Here is a 16,843-nt window from a genome sequence, read left to right on the forward strand (position 1 = left end):
TTCATTGCGAGAGGGATGGAGTACAAAAGCAGGGAGGTCCTGCTGCAACTGTATAGGGTATTGGTGAGGCCGCACCTGGAGAACTACGTGCAGTATTGGTCACCTTAGTTAAGGAAGGATCTACTAGCTTTGGAGGGGGTACAGAGACAATTCACTAGGTTGATTCCGGAGATGAGGGGGTTACCTTATGATGATAGATTGAGTAGACTGGGTCTTTACTCTGAGTTCAGAAGGATGAGGGGTGATCTTATAGAAACATTTAAAATAATGAAAGGGATAGACAAGATAGAGGCGGAGAGGTTGTTTCCACTGGTCGGGGAGACTAGAACTAGGGGGCACAGCCTCAAAATACGGGGGAGCCAATTTAAAACCGAGTTGAGAAGGAATTTCTTCTCCCAGAGGGTGGTGAATCTGTGGAATTCTCTGCCCAAGGAAGCAGTTGAGGCTAGCTCATTGAATGTATTCAAGTCACAGATAGGTAGATTTTTAACCAATAAGGGAATTAAGGGTTACGGGGAGCGGGCGGGTAAGTGGAGCTGAGTCCATGGCCAGATCAGCCATGATCTTATTGAATGGCGGAGCAGGCTCGAGGGGCTAGATGGCCTACTCCTGTTCCTAATTCTTATGTTCTTATGTTTCAGTCTATGAAGCAGAACTGCCTAATCAGATCAATCTGGGCAGTCAGTTTACAACATGCACATTAATTAGCTCTTTAACTCATGCTTTCAATAATTTTTTCATTATTGATTTGTTTTCCAGAAAGTATGGTTATTTTTTGAATATATATATGGTGACAAAGTAGAAATCTGTAAAATTACAGGCCATTAGCATCTACTTAGTTAACAATTTTTGTTTCTAATTTAATAGCGTATTTTAACTATTCTGCCGAAAGATATTGTACTTACATCTAATCCTGGTTCACCAAATTTTCCCTGTGTAAAAAACAAGAAGGAAAACATATACTGTACTTCAATTCAAGAAATCTGACCTTGACCTTTGTTTTAGTGAATTTGCTTTAAAACACCACATTGCCCCCACATATATCACAGCTAATACCCCAGATTAAAGGAAGGGCAGCAGTAGAAAACATTGATATATATGAGGGTACATTCACTGATTGCTCTCCCAGTGGGGAGCCAAGCTCAAAACAAACATAGTTTGGGGAAACGGTTCTACAACACTGTAGCCTAACCTTTGACCCTTTGAACATGGCACCAATTGGGAGCACGGCATTGGTCAATTTACCCAACAACTTTGTCTTGGTATTAAACGTTTATTTTCTTTGTGGCTCTAAGGTTTTTGTCGATGCATTTTCAGGCCTAGTGTTGTGATTAGTAATGATTTCATGTAATGACTTATGGTCAGCATAATAAAAAGTTGTGTTAATTTTGAATTATTTTAATCCTATCTGGGGTGCAAGCTTCTCCACTGCCTCTTCCAATCATTGTTGTTAACAAAGATTACAAAGACAAGCAGAAAAAATATTTGACCTATCTAATTCATCCTTCATGGGAAACCCACGCTTCCCCCATCACAGTGTCTAACTGACTGTTGACGGATTTCAGTGTAGAGTAGATACTGATTACTCTTTGCATAAAGTGCTCTTTGACTTCAGTCCTGAACTTGCATTTTACCAGTTTGTACCTATCTCACTCTTCCTGTAGTCATTATTTAATTTATATAGTGCTCTAGATTTACCTTTTCTATTCTGCTCAAGATACACTCCCATTTATTTCAGTTCAGTGCTGAGAACTTGAGTTTTATTCACCTATCCTCAAAAGCAGGCAAAGAAGAGAGAACCCTAAAAGATACCAATGGGGCTGAAGCTGAAGATGAGCAAAATATAGATATGTACTAAATGATTACTTCTTTCAAATGTTCACTAGGAAAGACGTAAGTGACATGCTCTTCCTAAATAGTGATAATCCAACTAGAATGAACTATTTCTACATAAATTAGATGGAAGTCCTAGACATTCTAAATGGGTTCCATAAAGAAAAATAATTTCCGATGGATGGATGGTATTTGTCCCTGAATATTAAGAATCAAGGCCTCAGTATCCAGTGTTCAGACTTCGACAGAGGGGCCGTGGTGTAAAAGTTCAAGAGGGGCACGTGCAAGTGTTCTCTGAGTGCAACCAAGTACAGATCCCATCATCTAGTGAAAGAAAATATTTTGGAGGAAAAAAATATTTAAAGGGATCTTGCTGGTAACCTCTTGTTCCAGCTGTAGCAGGCCCAAGATCTGCCACTGTAAATATCGACCTAGACTGGCGTGAATCCCACAGTGGAGGCCAAGGAGCCCATCTCCTGTAGGTAACAAACGGCAAGGCCATAAATACGGGCAGAGTCAGGAGACATCTTGGGGCTGGCGGAAGTCTTGCCTTACCAGGGATAAGCCCCAATGGGGAAGGAGAGGGAGGCATGAAAAGTTTAGACCAATATATAAATGCAAAGTTGTTGTGTGCATCAATTTAAATGTCCTGTATTAAACATCCTGAATTCTTACCTTTTCTCCTTTTTGACCAGGTAGACCTATAAGACCAATGGAACCAGGATTTCCCTATAAAAGAGGACATGGCATGATGTCATCAATTAATCTGTCATTCAATTTCTATAATTTGGAAAAGGTTTCCTTGTCACTTTATTGATTTATGTTCATCCTTGCATTGAGGAATGGACACCTGATGACTAACAACAGCTTTCCTGATGTCTCAACTGGTTAAAGTAGCGTGCACCTAAGACATACACGGGTAAAATTTCATCTTCTCAGTCTGGGCGGTAATCTGAAATCAATGGAATGAAAACCGGGTGGGTTCTACAACGGGCGGGCAGTCTTTTTCTCCAAGTTACTGCTCAGGTGGTCAAAATGAAAATTTACTTCACAAGCAGAGAAGTCCTGCTACAACTGTAGAGGGTGTTGGTGAGGCCACACTGGAGTACTGCGTATAGTTTTGGTCTCCGTATTTAAGGACAGATTTACCTGCATTAGCGGCAGTTCAGAGAAGGTTCACTAGGTTGATTCTGGAGATGAGGGGGTTGACTTATGAGGAAAGGTTGAGTAGGTTGGGCCTCTACTCATTGGAGTTCAGAAGAATGAGAGGTGATCTTATCGAAACATATAAGATAATGAGGGGGCTCGACAAGGTAGATGCAGAGAGGATATTTCCACTCATAGGGGTAACTAAAACTAGGGGACATAGTCTCAGAATAAGGGGCCACCCATTTAAAACTATGAGGAGAAATTTCTTCTCTGAGGAAATCTGTTGTAAATCTGTGGAATTCTTTGCCCCAGAGAGCTGTGGAGGCTGGGTCATTGAATATATTTAAGGCGGCGATATACAGATTTTTGAGCAATAAAGGAATAAAGGGTTGTGGGGAGCGGGCAGGGAAGTGAAGCTGAGTCCATGATCAGATCAGCCATGATCTTATTAAATGACGGAGCAGGCTCGAGGGGCCAAATGGCCTACTCCTGCTCCTATTTCTTATGTTCTTAAACATGGAAGGTCCTATATTTAATCCCTGGTTTGTACTGATAGTAAGGATAGTGGTAGCGTACAGAGATTGGCCTCAATAACCATAGCCCAGGAATGGAACAATCTGTTACGGTTCCCACACTGATCACTATCTGGCAACCCCTACTGAAAGTGTGTGTGTATATATGTATGTATGTCAGGCAGGGAGGGATTGGGCTTGGTAATGATGCCTTCCACCTGCCGACACGCACTATCTACACTCAAAAGTGACGATTGCCTACTGCAGCAGTACTGGAAGGTGAATGGGAAATAATTGCCTGTAAAACAACAGCTCATCACATGACACCTCTTCCCCCAATTATACTCATTCTAGATCAGCAACTTGTTTTATACTGACAATCTAAGACCAGTATGAAATTGGCGCAAATCTAGTACTCATGGATCAGTGTAAATATATTTTTTATTGAACACTGTTGAGTTCAGTTGATTTCCATCAATATGTAGCATCAATAATGAGAAATTTGAATAGAAATAAAACAGGGAAAATTTAGTGGGTCTATGGCCAGAAAGTGGATTGATACTGCCGAAAGGCATTCTTTCGAGTCAATAGACAGATCAGACCTCCACCTTATAAACTGAGGCTAGGTTAAAACACGTTACAGAGAGGAAGCCCATTCTGCCACTGAAACCCCCCTGCCACATTCTCCGATGATCTTTAGATCTGTATTATCACCTAAGGCTACACCACCTCCACTTCACGGGTCATTAGAGGGTTGGAATGGTGTGCCACTCCATTACTTGGCTATAGACTCAGTTTCCTGTATCCACACTTGTTTTGTTAGCTTCAGAGCAGGTTTGCCAGCACATTTGCAAAGGTTGAAATATATATATATTAAGAGCTTTATCACCTTTGTAAAGACTACCAACAATTTTATCCCCATAAGCATCTCTTTAAAATGTGTCTAGTAACCCCTGTAAGTGATCTTTTAAGGGCTGGCTTATACATCCCACCTCTAACGAAGAGCTCCAAACACTAAGTTTGGGATCTTGCCTACTTTGCAAATAATGCTGACCAGAAGGGTCAGCACACTAATGGTTGACCAGGTGCTAATAATACATTGCTGAATAACATCTGATAGGGGACCAGTCAGGAAATCTACCCAATTAAATTACACACACATGCCAGAATTTTCTCATTAAAAAAACAGGTGGGCTTTGAGCATGGTGGCAGTTAAATTGTTTAAAAATGGGATTCCCGACCTGACCCCACCTCTAACCCGTCCACTTCCGGTTTTGCCGGGGGGGTGGAGTGCGGGGTGCGTGGATGACCAATCCGTTCCCAGGGGGCGGTACCTTCATTTAAATATTGTAATGAGGCTGGAAGCCTTTTGTTCCCCCTCCCTTTTGAATTTAACTGCCTGGGGACGGGTTTCATACAATTTGTGAAACCCAGCATTTAAACCAAGGTGGGGACTACTGCATCCAGGAGGTAAGTGGATTTATACCTTCCTCCTGAAACCAGGATCCCGACCATATCCGCCGACTACGATCGGAGATCCCCCCACGAGCCCCCCCGCCCCCAACTCTAACGATGATGATGTGGCCAGCCACGCTCCTCCGGTCGACGATCCAGATCCTCTCTCCTCCCATGCTGATCGTCTCTGCCAATCCACGATCTCCCCCCTCGTGATCCCCGATTTCCCCGCACCTGCCAATCCCTGACCAACGCCCATCACCTGCTGATCCCCGACTTCCCCGATCCCCTGCCAATCCTGCAACCCTCTGCAGATCCTACATAAGAACATAAAAAATAGGGGTAGTAGGCCATTTGGCTCTCGAACCTGCTCTGCCATTCAATACGATCATGGCTGATCTGATCCTGGCTTCAACTCCACTTCCCTGCTCGCTCCCCATAACCCTAGACTCCCTTGTCGTTCAAAAATCGGTCTATCTCCACCTTAAATACATTCAATGACCCAGCCTCCACAGCTCTCTTAGGTAGAGAATTCCACAGATTCATGACCCTCAGAGAAGAAATTCCTCCTCATTTCTGTTTTAAATGTGCAACCCCTTATTCTGAAACTATGCCCCCTAGTTCTAGATTCCCCCACGAGAGGAAACATCCTCTCTGCATCTACCCTGTCAAGCCCCCTCAGAATCTTACACATTTCAATAAGATCACCTCTCAGTCTTCTAAACTCCAATGAGAATAGCCCCAAACTGCTCAACCTTTCTTCATATGACGACCCTTCATCTCAGGAATTAACCTCGCGAACGAACGTTATCTGAACTGCCTCCAATGCAAGTATATCCTTCCTTAAATAAGGAGGCCAAAATTGTACGCAGTACTCCAGGTGTGGTCTCATCAATGCCCTGTACAGTTGTAGCAGGACTTCCATATTTTATACTCTATCCCCTTGCAATAAAAGCCAACATTCCATTTGCCTTCCTAATTATCTGCTGTACCTGCATACTAACTTTTCGTGTTTCATGTACAAGGACCCCCAGATCCCTCTGTACCACAGCATGTTGTAATCTCTCCCCATTTAAATAATAATTTGCTTTTTTATTTTTCCTACCAAAGTGGAGAATCTCACATTTTTCCACATTGTATTCCATCTGCCAAATTTTTGCCCTCTCTATATCCCTTTGTGTCCTCCTCACAACTTGCTTTCCCACCTATCTTTGTATCATCAGCAAACTTGGCTACATTACACCTGGTCCCTTCATTCAAGTCATTAATATAAATTGTAAATAGTTGCGCCCCAGCACTGATCCCTGTGGCACCCCACTAGTTACCATCCTGGAAATGACGCATTTATCCCGATTCCCTGCTTTCTGTTAGTTAGCCAATCCTCTATTTACGCTAATATATTACCCCCAATCCTGTGAGCTCTTATCTTGTGCAGTAACCTTTTATGTGGCACCTTATCGAATGCTTTCTGGAAATCCAAATTCACTACATCGACTGGTTCCTCTTTGTCCACCCTACTCGTTACATCCTCAAAGAATTTGAGCAAATTTGTTAAACATGATTTCTCTTTCATAAAACCATGCTGACTCTGCTTGACTGTATTATGGTTTTCTAAATGTCCTGATACCACTTCCTTAATAATGGACTCCAGCATTTTCCCAATGACCGATGTTAAGCTAACTGGGTCAATAATTTCCTGCTTTCTGCCTCCCTCCTTTCTTAAATAGGGACGATACATTTGCGGATTTCTTGTCCGCTGGGACCTCTCCAGAATCCAGGGAATTTTGGTAAATTATAACCAATGCATTCACTATCTCTGCAGCCACCTCTTTTAAGACCCTAGGATGCAGGCCATCAGGTCCCAGGGATTTGTCTACCTTTAGTTCCATTAGTTTACCTAGTACTTTTTCTCTAGTGATAGTGATTGTTTGATGTTCCCCTCCCAATAACCCCTTGATTATCAATTATTGGGGTGCTTTTAGTGTCTTCTACCATGAAAACTGATACAAAATATTTGTTCCAAGTCTCTGCCATTTCACTGCTTTCTGTTATTAATTCCCCAGTCTCATCCTCTAAGGTACCAATTGTTTACTTTAGCTATTCGCTCCCTTTTTATATACCTTTTAGAAGCTCTTACTGTCTGTTTTTATATTTCTTGCTAGTTTACTCTCATAAGCTATCTTTTCTCTCTATCATTTTTTAGTCATCCTTTGCTGGTTTAAAAAAAAATTCCCAATCCTCTGGCCTTCCATTGTTCTTCGCAACACTGTATGCCTTGGTTTTCAATTTGATACCATCCTTTACTTCCTTAGTTAGCCACGGATGGTTGATCATTTTCTTAGAGTCTTTCTTTCTCACTGGAATATATCTTTGCCGAGAGTTATGAAATATCTCCTTAAATGTTTGCCACTGCTTTTCTACAGTCTTACCCTTTAATATATTTTCCCAGTCCACTTTAACTAACTCTGCCTTCATATCTTTGTAATTACCTTTAGTTAAGTTCAGGACACTAGTGAGTGGTAGCTCTCTCACCCACAAACTGAATTTGAAATTCTACCATGCTATGATCACTCTTCCCAAGAGGATCCTTCACTATGAGATCATTAATTAATCCAGACTCGTTACACATTACCAGATCTAAAATAATCTGCTCCCTGGTTGGTTCCACAACGTATTGTTCCAAGAAACCATCCCACATACACTATGAACTCTTCAATTTGATTTGTCCAATCAATAAGAAGATTAAAATTGGTCATGATTATTGCCGTACCTTTCTTCCAAGCCTCCATTATTTCTTGCTTTATACTCTGACCAACAGTGTAGCTTCTGTTAAGGGGCCTATAGACTACTCCCACCAGTGACTTCCTCCCCTTATTATTTCTTATCTTCACCCAAACTGATTCTACATCTTGATCTTCTGAGCCAATATCATTTCTGACTACTGCACTGATTGCATCCCTTATTAACAAGGCTACCCCACCTCCTTTTCTTTTCTGCCTATCCTTCTGACATGGCAAATACCGCTGAATATTCAGTTTCCATCCTTGATCACCTTGCAACCACATCTCTGCAATGGCAATCAGATCATACCCATTTATTTCTACTTGTGCCACCTATCTTGTTATGAATGCTGCGTGCGTTCAGATATAGAGCTTTTAATTTTGTCTTATGTGTATACGTTCTGTCCCTTCCTGTCACACTCTGGTTATCATTACCCTTATTGCTCCTGCACTTTTGCCTTCTCCTTTCTCTTTTTAAATCCCGCTCACTGGATCCCTTCCCCCCACGCCCCACTATTTAGTTTAAAGCTCTATCTACAGCCCTAGTTATTCGATTCGCCAGGACACTGATCCCAGCCAGTTTCAAGTGAAACCCATCCCGACGGAACAGCTCCCTCCTGTTCCAGTATGGTTACCAGTGCCCCATGAATTGAAACCCTTTCTACCACACCAATCTTTGAGCCATGCGTTCATCTCTCTGGTCTTATTTACCTTATGCAAATTCGATCCCCTCTCCCCCTCTCGATTCCCCACCCTCCCCGCCAATCCCCTTCCGTGATCCCCGCCGATCTCCGACCAACCCCCATCGCCTGCTGATCCCGATCTCCCCGATCCGTGACCGATCTGCAATCCAGCCGACGATCCTCTCTCCCCCCCCTCCCGATTCCTGCCTCCACCGCCAATTGAAGAGCCCCCTCCCGATTCCCCAAACCTCCCTTCCCCGCCCACCGTCAATTGCTGACCCTCCCTCCCATGGTCTCTTCCCTAGACTGACCCCTCACAACTGAGGCCTCTCAAGTTTTGATGAAAGGTCATCGATCTGAAACGTTAACTCTGTTTCTTTCTCCACAGATGCTGCCTGACCTGCTGAGTATTTCCAGCATTTTCAGTTTCTATTTCAGATTTCTTGCATCCACAGAATTTTGCTTTAGTATTATCCTGATGTTGTCCGTTTGAAAGCCTCCAAACTTCTGAATCACGTCTATGATCAGAGGGAATTGTGAAAGCAGCTGTAACCACTGAATCCATATTTACATCGGGCAATCAGAACTTTAAACAACTCACCACCCCCCCCCCCCCCGCCATGAAGTGCCGCTCCATCTCGCCTCCATTTCACTGGCAAGTTTCCCGAGCCCCGGGAATGATCGACCCACCTCCAGTGAGCATGTTTCTCACACAAAGCCAAACGTGCCTCCATTAAACCTGAAAGTGGGCACGTTGGTGGCCGGTTGCCGTTGGGTTTGAGAATTTTACATTTTTTACCTTCCTATATATCCCCAACCCAACAGTCTTTGAGAGTGAATTTCTGTCGAATTAAACTTGCAGCTACTTGAGGAGCTAAATAGTCATTGTCTACAGGGTACAGGTTTGATAAAAACTACCGCCATGTGCACCAAAGTAATGTTCAGGTGAAGCAATGTTCATATAGAGCTCAGCTTTTTACTCTGAATAAAGACTTGGCCGTTTGTTCACATACCTGTATACCAGGAATACCTCTATCGCCTTTTGCACTGGCATCACCCTTTTCACCTTTATTACCATTCAATCCTGGTTCACCCTAAATCGAAAGCAAGGAATAGTTTTAATGATTTATCACAGATGCCATGGCCTTGAAATTCTGGGAGGCTCATCCACCAGTGGAAGTGCACTCCATGCCTGTATAGTTCGCATCGGATTCGCCTGCCCCAAAAGCCAAAAGGAAAATCGGAATAGTGCCATGCCACTCCAATGGCAGACCCAAGGCCCAGGAAGGGATGAAGAGGAAAAGCATGGAAATGCTCTTATGGGAACATATGGCCATTTTTGTAGGGGGCTTTATGACCTTTTTCCCATGCAGTCTTGGAGCATTTGGTAGGCCCACAGCAGAATGTATGCCAGCTCTCAGGTAGTGAGAATCTTATCGAGCCTAACCAGGGGTGTGATTGGCGTAATTAGCCTAACAACTTCCCGGGACACACTTTCAAGATATGGTTGGGGAGAGGGGATGGGGGGAGGTGAAAGAATATTCTCCCTTTCCATCCCAAGGGAATTTGGAGCAAAGTGTCAATAGGATCGAAACCTGGAGGATCCTGGCTCAGCACCAAGTTGTGAACCCAACCCCCATGCAATCCACCTGCTTTAGGGCCTTCTCAGCCCCTATAATTTCAGGACCCATGTACATAGATATGTAATATTTCATTAAGATCAAATACATGGTATGCCACCTGGAATCAATTCTGTAAACCTTCCCCAAATTCTTGCTATGCTCTCCTGAAGTTGCTGACTCATACTCTGGGTACAGTACCACTGGTGTGACTCCTCCTCTGGTGCTTCATCCAAGTGGCCATTGTTCATGTGTGTACTCAGACAGCGAGTTCTTGTACGTGATTTAACCATGGCACCACAGCCAAGCTCCTGACCTTACCGCATGTCCATTCACATTAACTTTCCAGCAACAGTAGCTGGATAGCAATCAGGAACAGACACCCTGCCTGATTTCCCCATCTCAACCAAGGTCCCAACTGTAGTGTCCTAACTGCTACTCCAGACTGATTCCCAGGATGGCAGGACTGACATATCAAGAAAGACTGGATCAACTGGGCTTGTATTCACTGGAGTTCAGAAGAATGAGAGGGGGATCTCATAGAAACATTTAAAATTCTGACGGGTTTAGACAGGTGAGATGCAGGAAAAATGTTCCCAATGTTGGGGAAGTCCAGAATCAGGGGTCACAGTCTAAGGATAAGGGGTAAGCCATTTAGGACGGAGAAGAGGAGAAACTTCTTCACCCAGAGAGTGGTGAACCTGTGGCATTCTCTACCACAGAAAGTTGTTGAGGCCAATTCACTAAATATATTCAAAAAGGAGTTAGATGTAGTCCTTACTACTAGGGGGATCAAGGGGTATGGCGAGAAAGCAGGAATGGGGTACTGAAGTCGCATGTTCAACCATGAATTCATTGAATGGCGGTGCAGGTTCGAAGGGTGAATGGCCTACTCCTGCACCTATTTTCTCTGTTTCTATATTTCTAGTACGTGAACCTGTACACACAGGACTTTTAGAACACGTTTGGCATTATTTTTCACAGGGAAGAAAATAAAATTGAGGAAGAGATCTTTTACCTTATTCTTGGCCATCTTTTAGTGGGCAATTTCAGAGCCAGAAATGGAAGAGGAGTAATGTCTGTTTCTACCATGGAGCAGATATGGAAGATTTCATTTATATGGGGGATGTGATATATTCACAGAGCACAGCACACACAGCTCCTAACATAGCAGGCAGCTCTCTCTCGGAACCCTCTGGAATCTGCCTGGTTCTGTTTAATTATTAACTCTGCAGTGCAGTACACAATACGTCCACATCCACAGTGTGGAGCTACAACATTACAAGCTGAAAGACATTACACTTCTCCCTCCTTAAATGAAGAAGCTATTATAACAAACATCATACATAACTTTCATGTTTATACATAACACAGGATATAACTTTTTTTTCCATATTTACAAATTAAACTTTACCATTTGTTTTCTGTTTCGAAGAGGATACCTTTGCTCTCGAACAGAACCTTCCAAACATGGGGCCCAAGTTTCCACATGATTTGCGCCTGATTTTTAGGAGCAACTGGTGGAGAACGGACTATCTTAGAAATCGCAATTCTCCACATTTTTTTTTTCTGCAGTTCTAGTCAGTTAGAACAGTTCTACTTTGGAACAGAATTTTTTCTTCAAAAGGGGGTGTGTCCGGCCACTGACGCCTGATTTCAAAGTTTCCACAGTGAAAACGTACTCCAAACTAAAGTAGAATGGAGCAAGTGAAGATTTTTGTAGAACTGAAAAAACCTGTTCTACACATTAAAAAATCAGGTGCAGGTTACAAATTAGGCGTCCAGAACGAGGTGGGGGGGGAGGGGGGGGGGAAGGGAAGTCATTAAATTCTACAATAAATCCTTATTTATACTTCTACAAATATTATACAAATAAATCCAACCTGAATAAACATTTATAAGCCAAGAAAAGATTAAATAAACCATCTTCCTAGCTGTGTGAAAGTGCTTCAGGCAGGGAGAATTCTGCAGTCAGCCTGAGGCGCCCGTTCTTCCCGCGGGGGGGGGGGGGGAGGGGAGAGGAGACGCCCGTTCTTTCCCGTGGGGGGAGGGGAAGCGCCCGTTCTGCCCACGGGGGGGGGAGGAGGGGAGGGGGAGGGGCCCGTTCTTCCCGCTGGGGGGGAGGGGGAGGCGCCCGTTCTTCCCGCGGGGGGGGGGGTAGGAGGCGCCTGTTCTGCCCCCGGGGGGGGGGGTGCGGTTAGGAGGCGCCCGTTCTGCCCGCGGGGGGGGGTAGGAGATGCCCGTTCTGCCCGCGGGGGGGGGGGAGGGGGAGGGGAGAGGAGGCGCCCGTTCTTTCCCGCGGGGGGGGGGGAGGCGCCTGTTCTTCCCGCGGGGGGGGGAGGGGAGAGGAGGCGCCTGTTCTTTCACGCGAGGGGAGGAGGAGGCGCCCGTTCTTCCCGTGGGGGGGGGGGAGGGGAGAGGAGGAGCCCGTTCTTTCCCGCGAGGGGGGGAGGAGGCGCCCGTTCTTCCCGCGGGGGTGGGGGGAAGGAGACAGTGAGAAGGCTGCAAGTGCTGATGTGCTGATGGCAATGTGCTTTTATTAAAAAAATGTTCAAAAATTAAACAGCTACAAAGAACTACAAAAATGGCCGCGTACCAATGTTTTTTTCACACTGAGCATGCGCGAATGCTCCAAAGCGCAGCATTGCCGGCAGGAAAAAAACTAATTTAAATAGTACCTGCCCCCTCCCACTTACAAAATCGGCGCAAGTGTAGGCTCCGCCTCTCTGGGCGCCGCGCCAGGCAGACAAGGAGCTGCAGAACGCTCCAGAACCGCGAGTTTTTTTTTAGGCGCGTTTTAGCTGCGAAAAACGGGCGCCCAGCTCGGAGGGGCGCCCGTTTTTTATCGTGTGGAAACTTGGGCCCATGTTGTTGAATCTAAACTCATTTGAGGCTGATCCTGAGAAACGTTTTCCTCCACGGAATTTCCTTGATTTTCATTTGAACTCACTCTAACTTCAGGCTCTTTGACTTCCTGACTCGGACTCAGACTTTCATTCTGATTCTCTCCTGGATTTGTTTCCAGTACATTGGATTTAGAATTTGCTACTGGTGTATCAAAACCATCTGATGAGTCAGAAATAATTGAATCATTCCCACCTTCAAATATGATCAATATGAACAAACCAAACTGTCCATTATCAAACATCTTTACCAAATATGTGCGAGGACCATATATCTTCACCACGCTTCCTGGTAACCACTTTAACCATTTATGGTGATGGTTCTTTACTCTCATCTTCTGGTTTAATTTCACACTTCTCTCTTTTACTCTACCTCTATCATGATTCTCTTTCTGTCTCAATTGTGTCTCTTCTACGGACTGTGCCAAATTTGGTTTTAACAATGAGAATCTGGTTCATGGCTGTTGTTTGAGAAACAACTTTGCTGGTGTTCTACCAGTAGTTGCATGAGGAATATTTCAATACATAATCAAAAAATTAGACAATTTGTGATCCAATGACAACTGTCATTTCCTTGGATTTGGATCTAACATTTGTTTTATGAAGGCACGTTTTACAATTTGTACAGTGCGCTCTGCTGCACTATTCGAATCAGGATGGTATGGTAGAACCTTGGTATGTTTCACACCATTTTTGATCGTGAATTGTGCAAATTCTTCTGAACGAAATTGTGTCCATTATCTGAAACAATCTCTTCAGGGAGGCCAAATGAAGAAAATAATTTTCGTAAAATGTCCAATGTTTTACTTGTTGTTATTTTCCACATTGGAAACACCTCAACCCACTTCGAATGGCTATCAATCACAATGAACAATTGTTGTCCTTCTAACTCAGCCTTTGCCACACCTTGGGAGGCCATTTCCATGGCTGTAATGGTACTGATGGTGGTTGCTTGATTACCAATTGACATGTCGTACACTGACTCACGATGTCCTCTATATCTTTATCAAGACCTGGCCACCATAAATAACTGTGTGCAAAACTCTTGGTCAAGCACATTCCCAGGTGATGGTCATGGAAGTCTCCTAATAATTTGGACCTGAATTTATTTGGTATAACCACTCTTGCACCCCACATGATACAATCTTTATCGACTGATAATTCATTCCTACGAATGAAGAATGGATATGTATCTTTGTCTGTTACCTTGCTTGGCCATCCATTTGCAATATAATCATACACCTTTGACATCACTGGGTCACATTTGGTTGCTCTACTAATCTCTTCAGCTGTGACTGGCAGTTCATCAATGTATGAAAAATAAAACACTTCTTCCCTATCGGGTGTAACTTGTGATGGGGAAGGCAATCTAGACATTGCATCAGCATTACTGTGATCAGCTGATCATCTGTATTCAATATCATATGTATATGCTGACAAAAATCAAAGCCCATCTCTGCATTCGGGCTGCAGCTAATGTTGGAACTGGGGACTTTGGATGGAGGATTGCTGTTAGGGGCTTATGGTCCGTAACAATGGTAAACTTACGACCATACAAGTATTTGTGAAACTTCTTGACCCTCAAAAATTAATGCCAAAGCTTCCCTTTCAATTTGCGCATAATTACTCTCACTGGCACTGAGAGTGCGTGAAGCAAAAGCAATTGGTCTCTCCTCCCCACTACTTAATACATGGGAGATCACTGCCCCAACTCCATACGGAGAGGCATCACATGCTAGCTTAATCTCCTTAGATATGTCATAGTGAACTAACATGGTGCTCTCTTCCAATTTGCTTTAACACTTCTTGAATGTTGTATCGCATTCTTTTGACCACTTCCAATGGACCTGTTTTTTCAAAAGTTCATTCAGTGGATGTAATACTGTAGCCAAATTTAGTAGAAACTTCCCATAATAGTTCAAAAGACCCAAGGATGAATGAAGTTCAGTGACATTCCTGGGAGTGGGTGCATTTCTAATTGCATCCAATTTTTTCATGGTTGGATGTAAACCATCTTTGTCTACTCTGTACCCTAAGTACTCCACTGAGTTTTTAAATAACTCACACTTACGAGCAGACACTCGTACTCTGTGCTTCTCTAGCCATTTGAGGACTTCATTCAATATGTTATTATGAATTTGCCTATTTGGTGCTGAAATTAGTATGTCATCCAAATAACATACTACCCCTTCAATACCTTGCAAAATCTGGTTCATCACCCCTTGGAATATGGCAGGGGCGGAAGACACTCCAAACGGTAGCCTATTAAATTGATATAGGCCTAGATGAGTAATTATAGTCAAACATGACTTGGACTCCTCATCCAGTTCAAGCTGTAAGTAGGCATTCGTAAGATCCAGTTTTGAGAAGATCTGACCACCTGTCAGTGTTGTGAACAAATCTTTGATATTCGGCAATGTATTGGGGACATTACCTTCTAGAACCTGGTTTACGGTTACTTTATAATCACCACACAATCTTACCTTACCATCGGACTTAAGTACAACAACAATGGTTTTAGCCCAATTACCATTCTATCTTACAAATAATGTTCTCAGTCTCTAGTCTTTTGAGTTCTTGCTCAACTTTCTCCTTGAGTGCATATGGTATGGAATGTGGCTTGTAGTAAACCGATCAAGCGTCCTTCTGTACCCTGACACTCGCTTTAAAGCCTTGGATCGGACTGCTCGTTTCGCAGAACACCTTCGGCTACTTCTTGATAACCTCATCCGTTGATGAAAATCTCGCTTCCACACAGAAAATCTTACTCCAATCCAGCTTCAGTGAGCTCAACCAATTTCTTTCTAGTAAGGCAGACTTGTCTCCTTTCACTACTATTAGAGGCAAGTTCTGAAATTGATCTTTATATTTCACCGGTACGGTGATATGAGCTACCACAGGAATTTTCTCTCCCGAGTAGCCTCGCAGCTCTATGTTGGATTTCTCCAGTTACAAATCACGCAATTTGTTGTGGTTCTGCGACTCCGGAACCATACTCACGGATGCACCTGTGTCGTATTCCATTGGTATCTTGAATCCCGCAACATCTATGTGGATTTTGATGCTTCCCGAATTGCTGTCCGTTAACCTCGTGCTCCTGATGACGTGGAACCCTAACATCTCCTCGTCCTGTTGTTGTTCTTCCATGCTATGTAGTCTCTTGGGATTTCTACTCATAGCTTTGAACGCTGGACTCATAGCTTTAAAAGCTGGTTTACCCTTCAGTTGGCATGCCTTCGCCAGATGCCCAGTCTTCCTGCAGAAGAAACACTCTGCCTTCACGTAGGGACAACTTTGAGCAATGTGTTGTCCCAGGCACCTATAGCACGACTTCAACGCTCTGTTAGAATTTCCAGTTTCTGAGACTCTGGGCCCCCACCATCTTTTACTTTGAACCCGCAGATGATTTACCTCGGTTGACTGACGACCGTAATTATTATTTAATTCTCGGGAATATTGTTCAGCCATGCCCATCGACCTCGCTATCTGACAAGCAATCTCCAAAGTCAAGTCATCCGTCGTCAATAACGTCCTTCTGACCGCATCATTTTTCACCCCACAAACAAAACGATCCCGTAATGCTCGGTTTTGAAAGTTTCCAAAATTACAGTGCATCGATAGCTTTTTTAATGCTACGATGTAATCACTGATACACTCATCAGTCTTTTGATTTCGAATCCCAAAACCATAGCTTTCAGCAATTTCTAATGGTTTGGGGTTAGTGCTGCTCCAGCTTCGTTAAAATCTCTTTAAGTGTTGTGTCCTTTGGCTCGTCAGGCACAAGCAGATTTACAAGAGTGTCATATAATGCCGGACCTGCCTCCGATTAAGAAGAACGCTCTCTTATGTTCCAACACAGCCCGGTTCTGGACTGCATTGTCTGGAACTTCGACTATGTTATTTGTAGTG

General features: G+C 43.7%; 1 protein-coding gene across 1 annotated transcript in view; it reads right to left on the reverse strand.

Annotated features, from left to right (window-relative positions):
• Positions 1–860: 860 nt before the first annotated feature.
• The window catches only part of LOC139262451 (collagen alpha-1(XXIII) chain-like), a 354,416-nt gene continuing 338,433 nt past the window's right edge, over positions 861–16,843 (reverse strand). The window contains exons 14-16 of the mRNA XM_070877639.1: positions 9,426–9,506; positions 2,509–2,562; positions 861–932 (exon numbers count right to left, since the gene is read on the reverse strand). Of these exons, the coding sequence (XP_070733740.1) occupies positions 861–932; positions 2,509–2,562; positions 9,426–9,506 (207 nt within the window). The remainder of the gene's footprint in view (positions 933–2,508; positions 2,563–9,425; positions 9,507–16,843) is intronic.

This window comes from Pristiophorus japonicus, chromosome 4 (genome assembly GCF_044704955.1).
Source record: "Pristiophorus japonicus isolate sPriJap1 chromosome 4, sPriJap1.hap1, whole genome shotgun sequence".
Taxonomy (NCBI): domain Eukaryota; kingdom Metazoa; phylum Chordata; class Chondrichthyes; family Pristiophoridae; genus Pristiophorus; species Pristiophorus japonicus.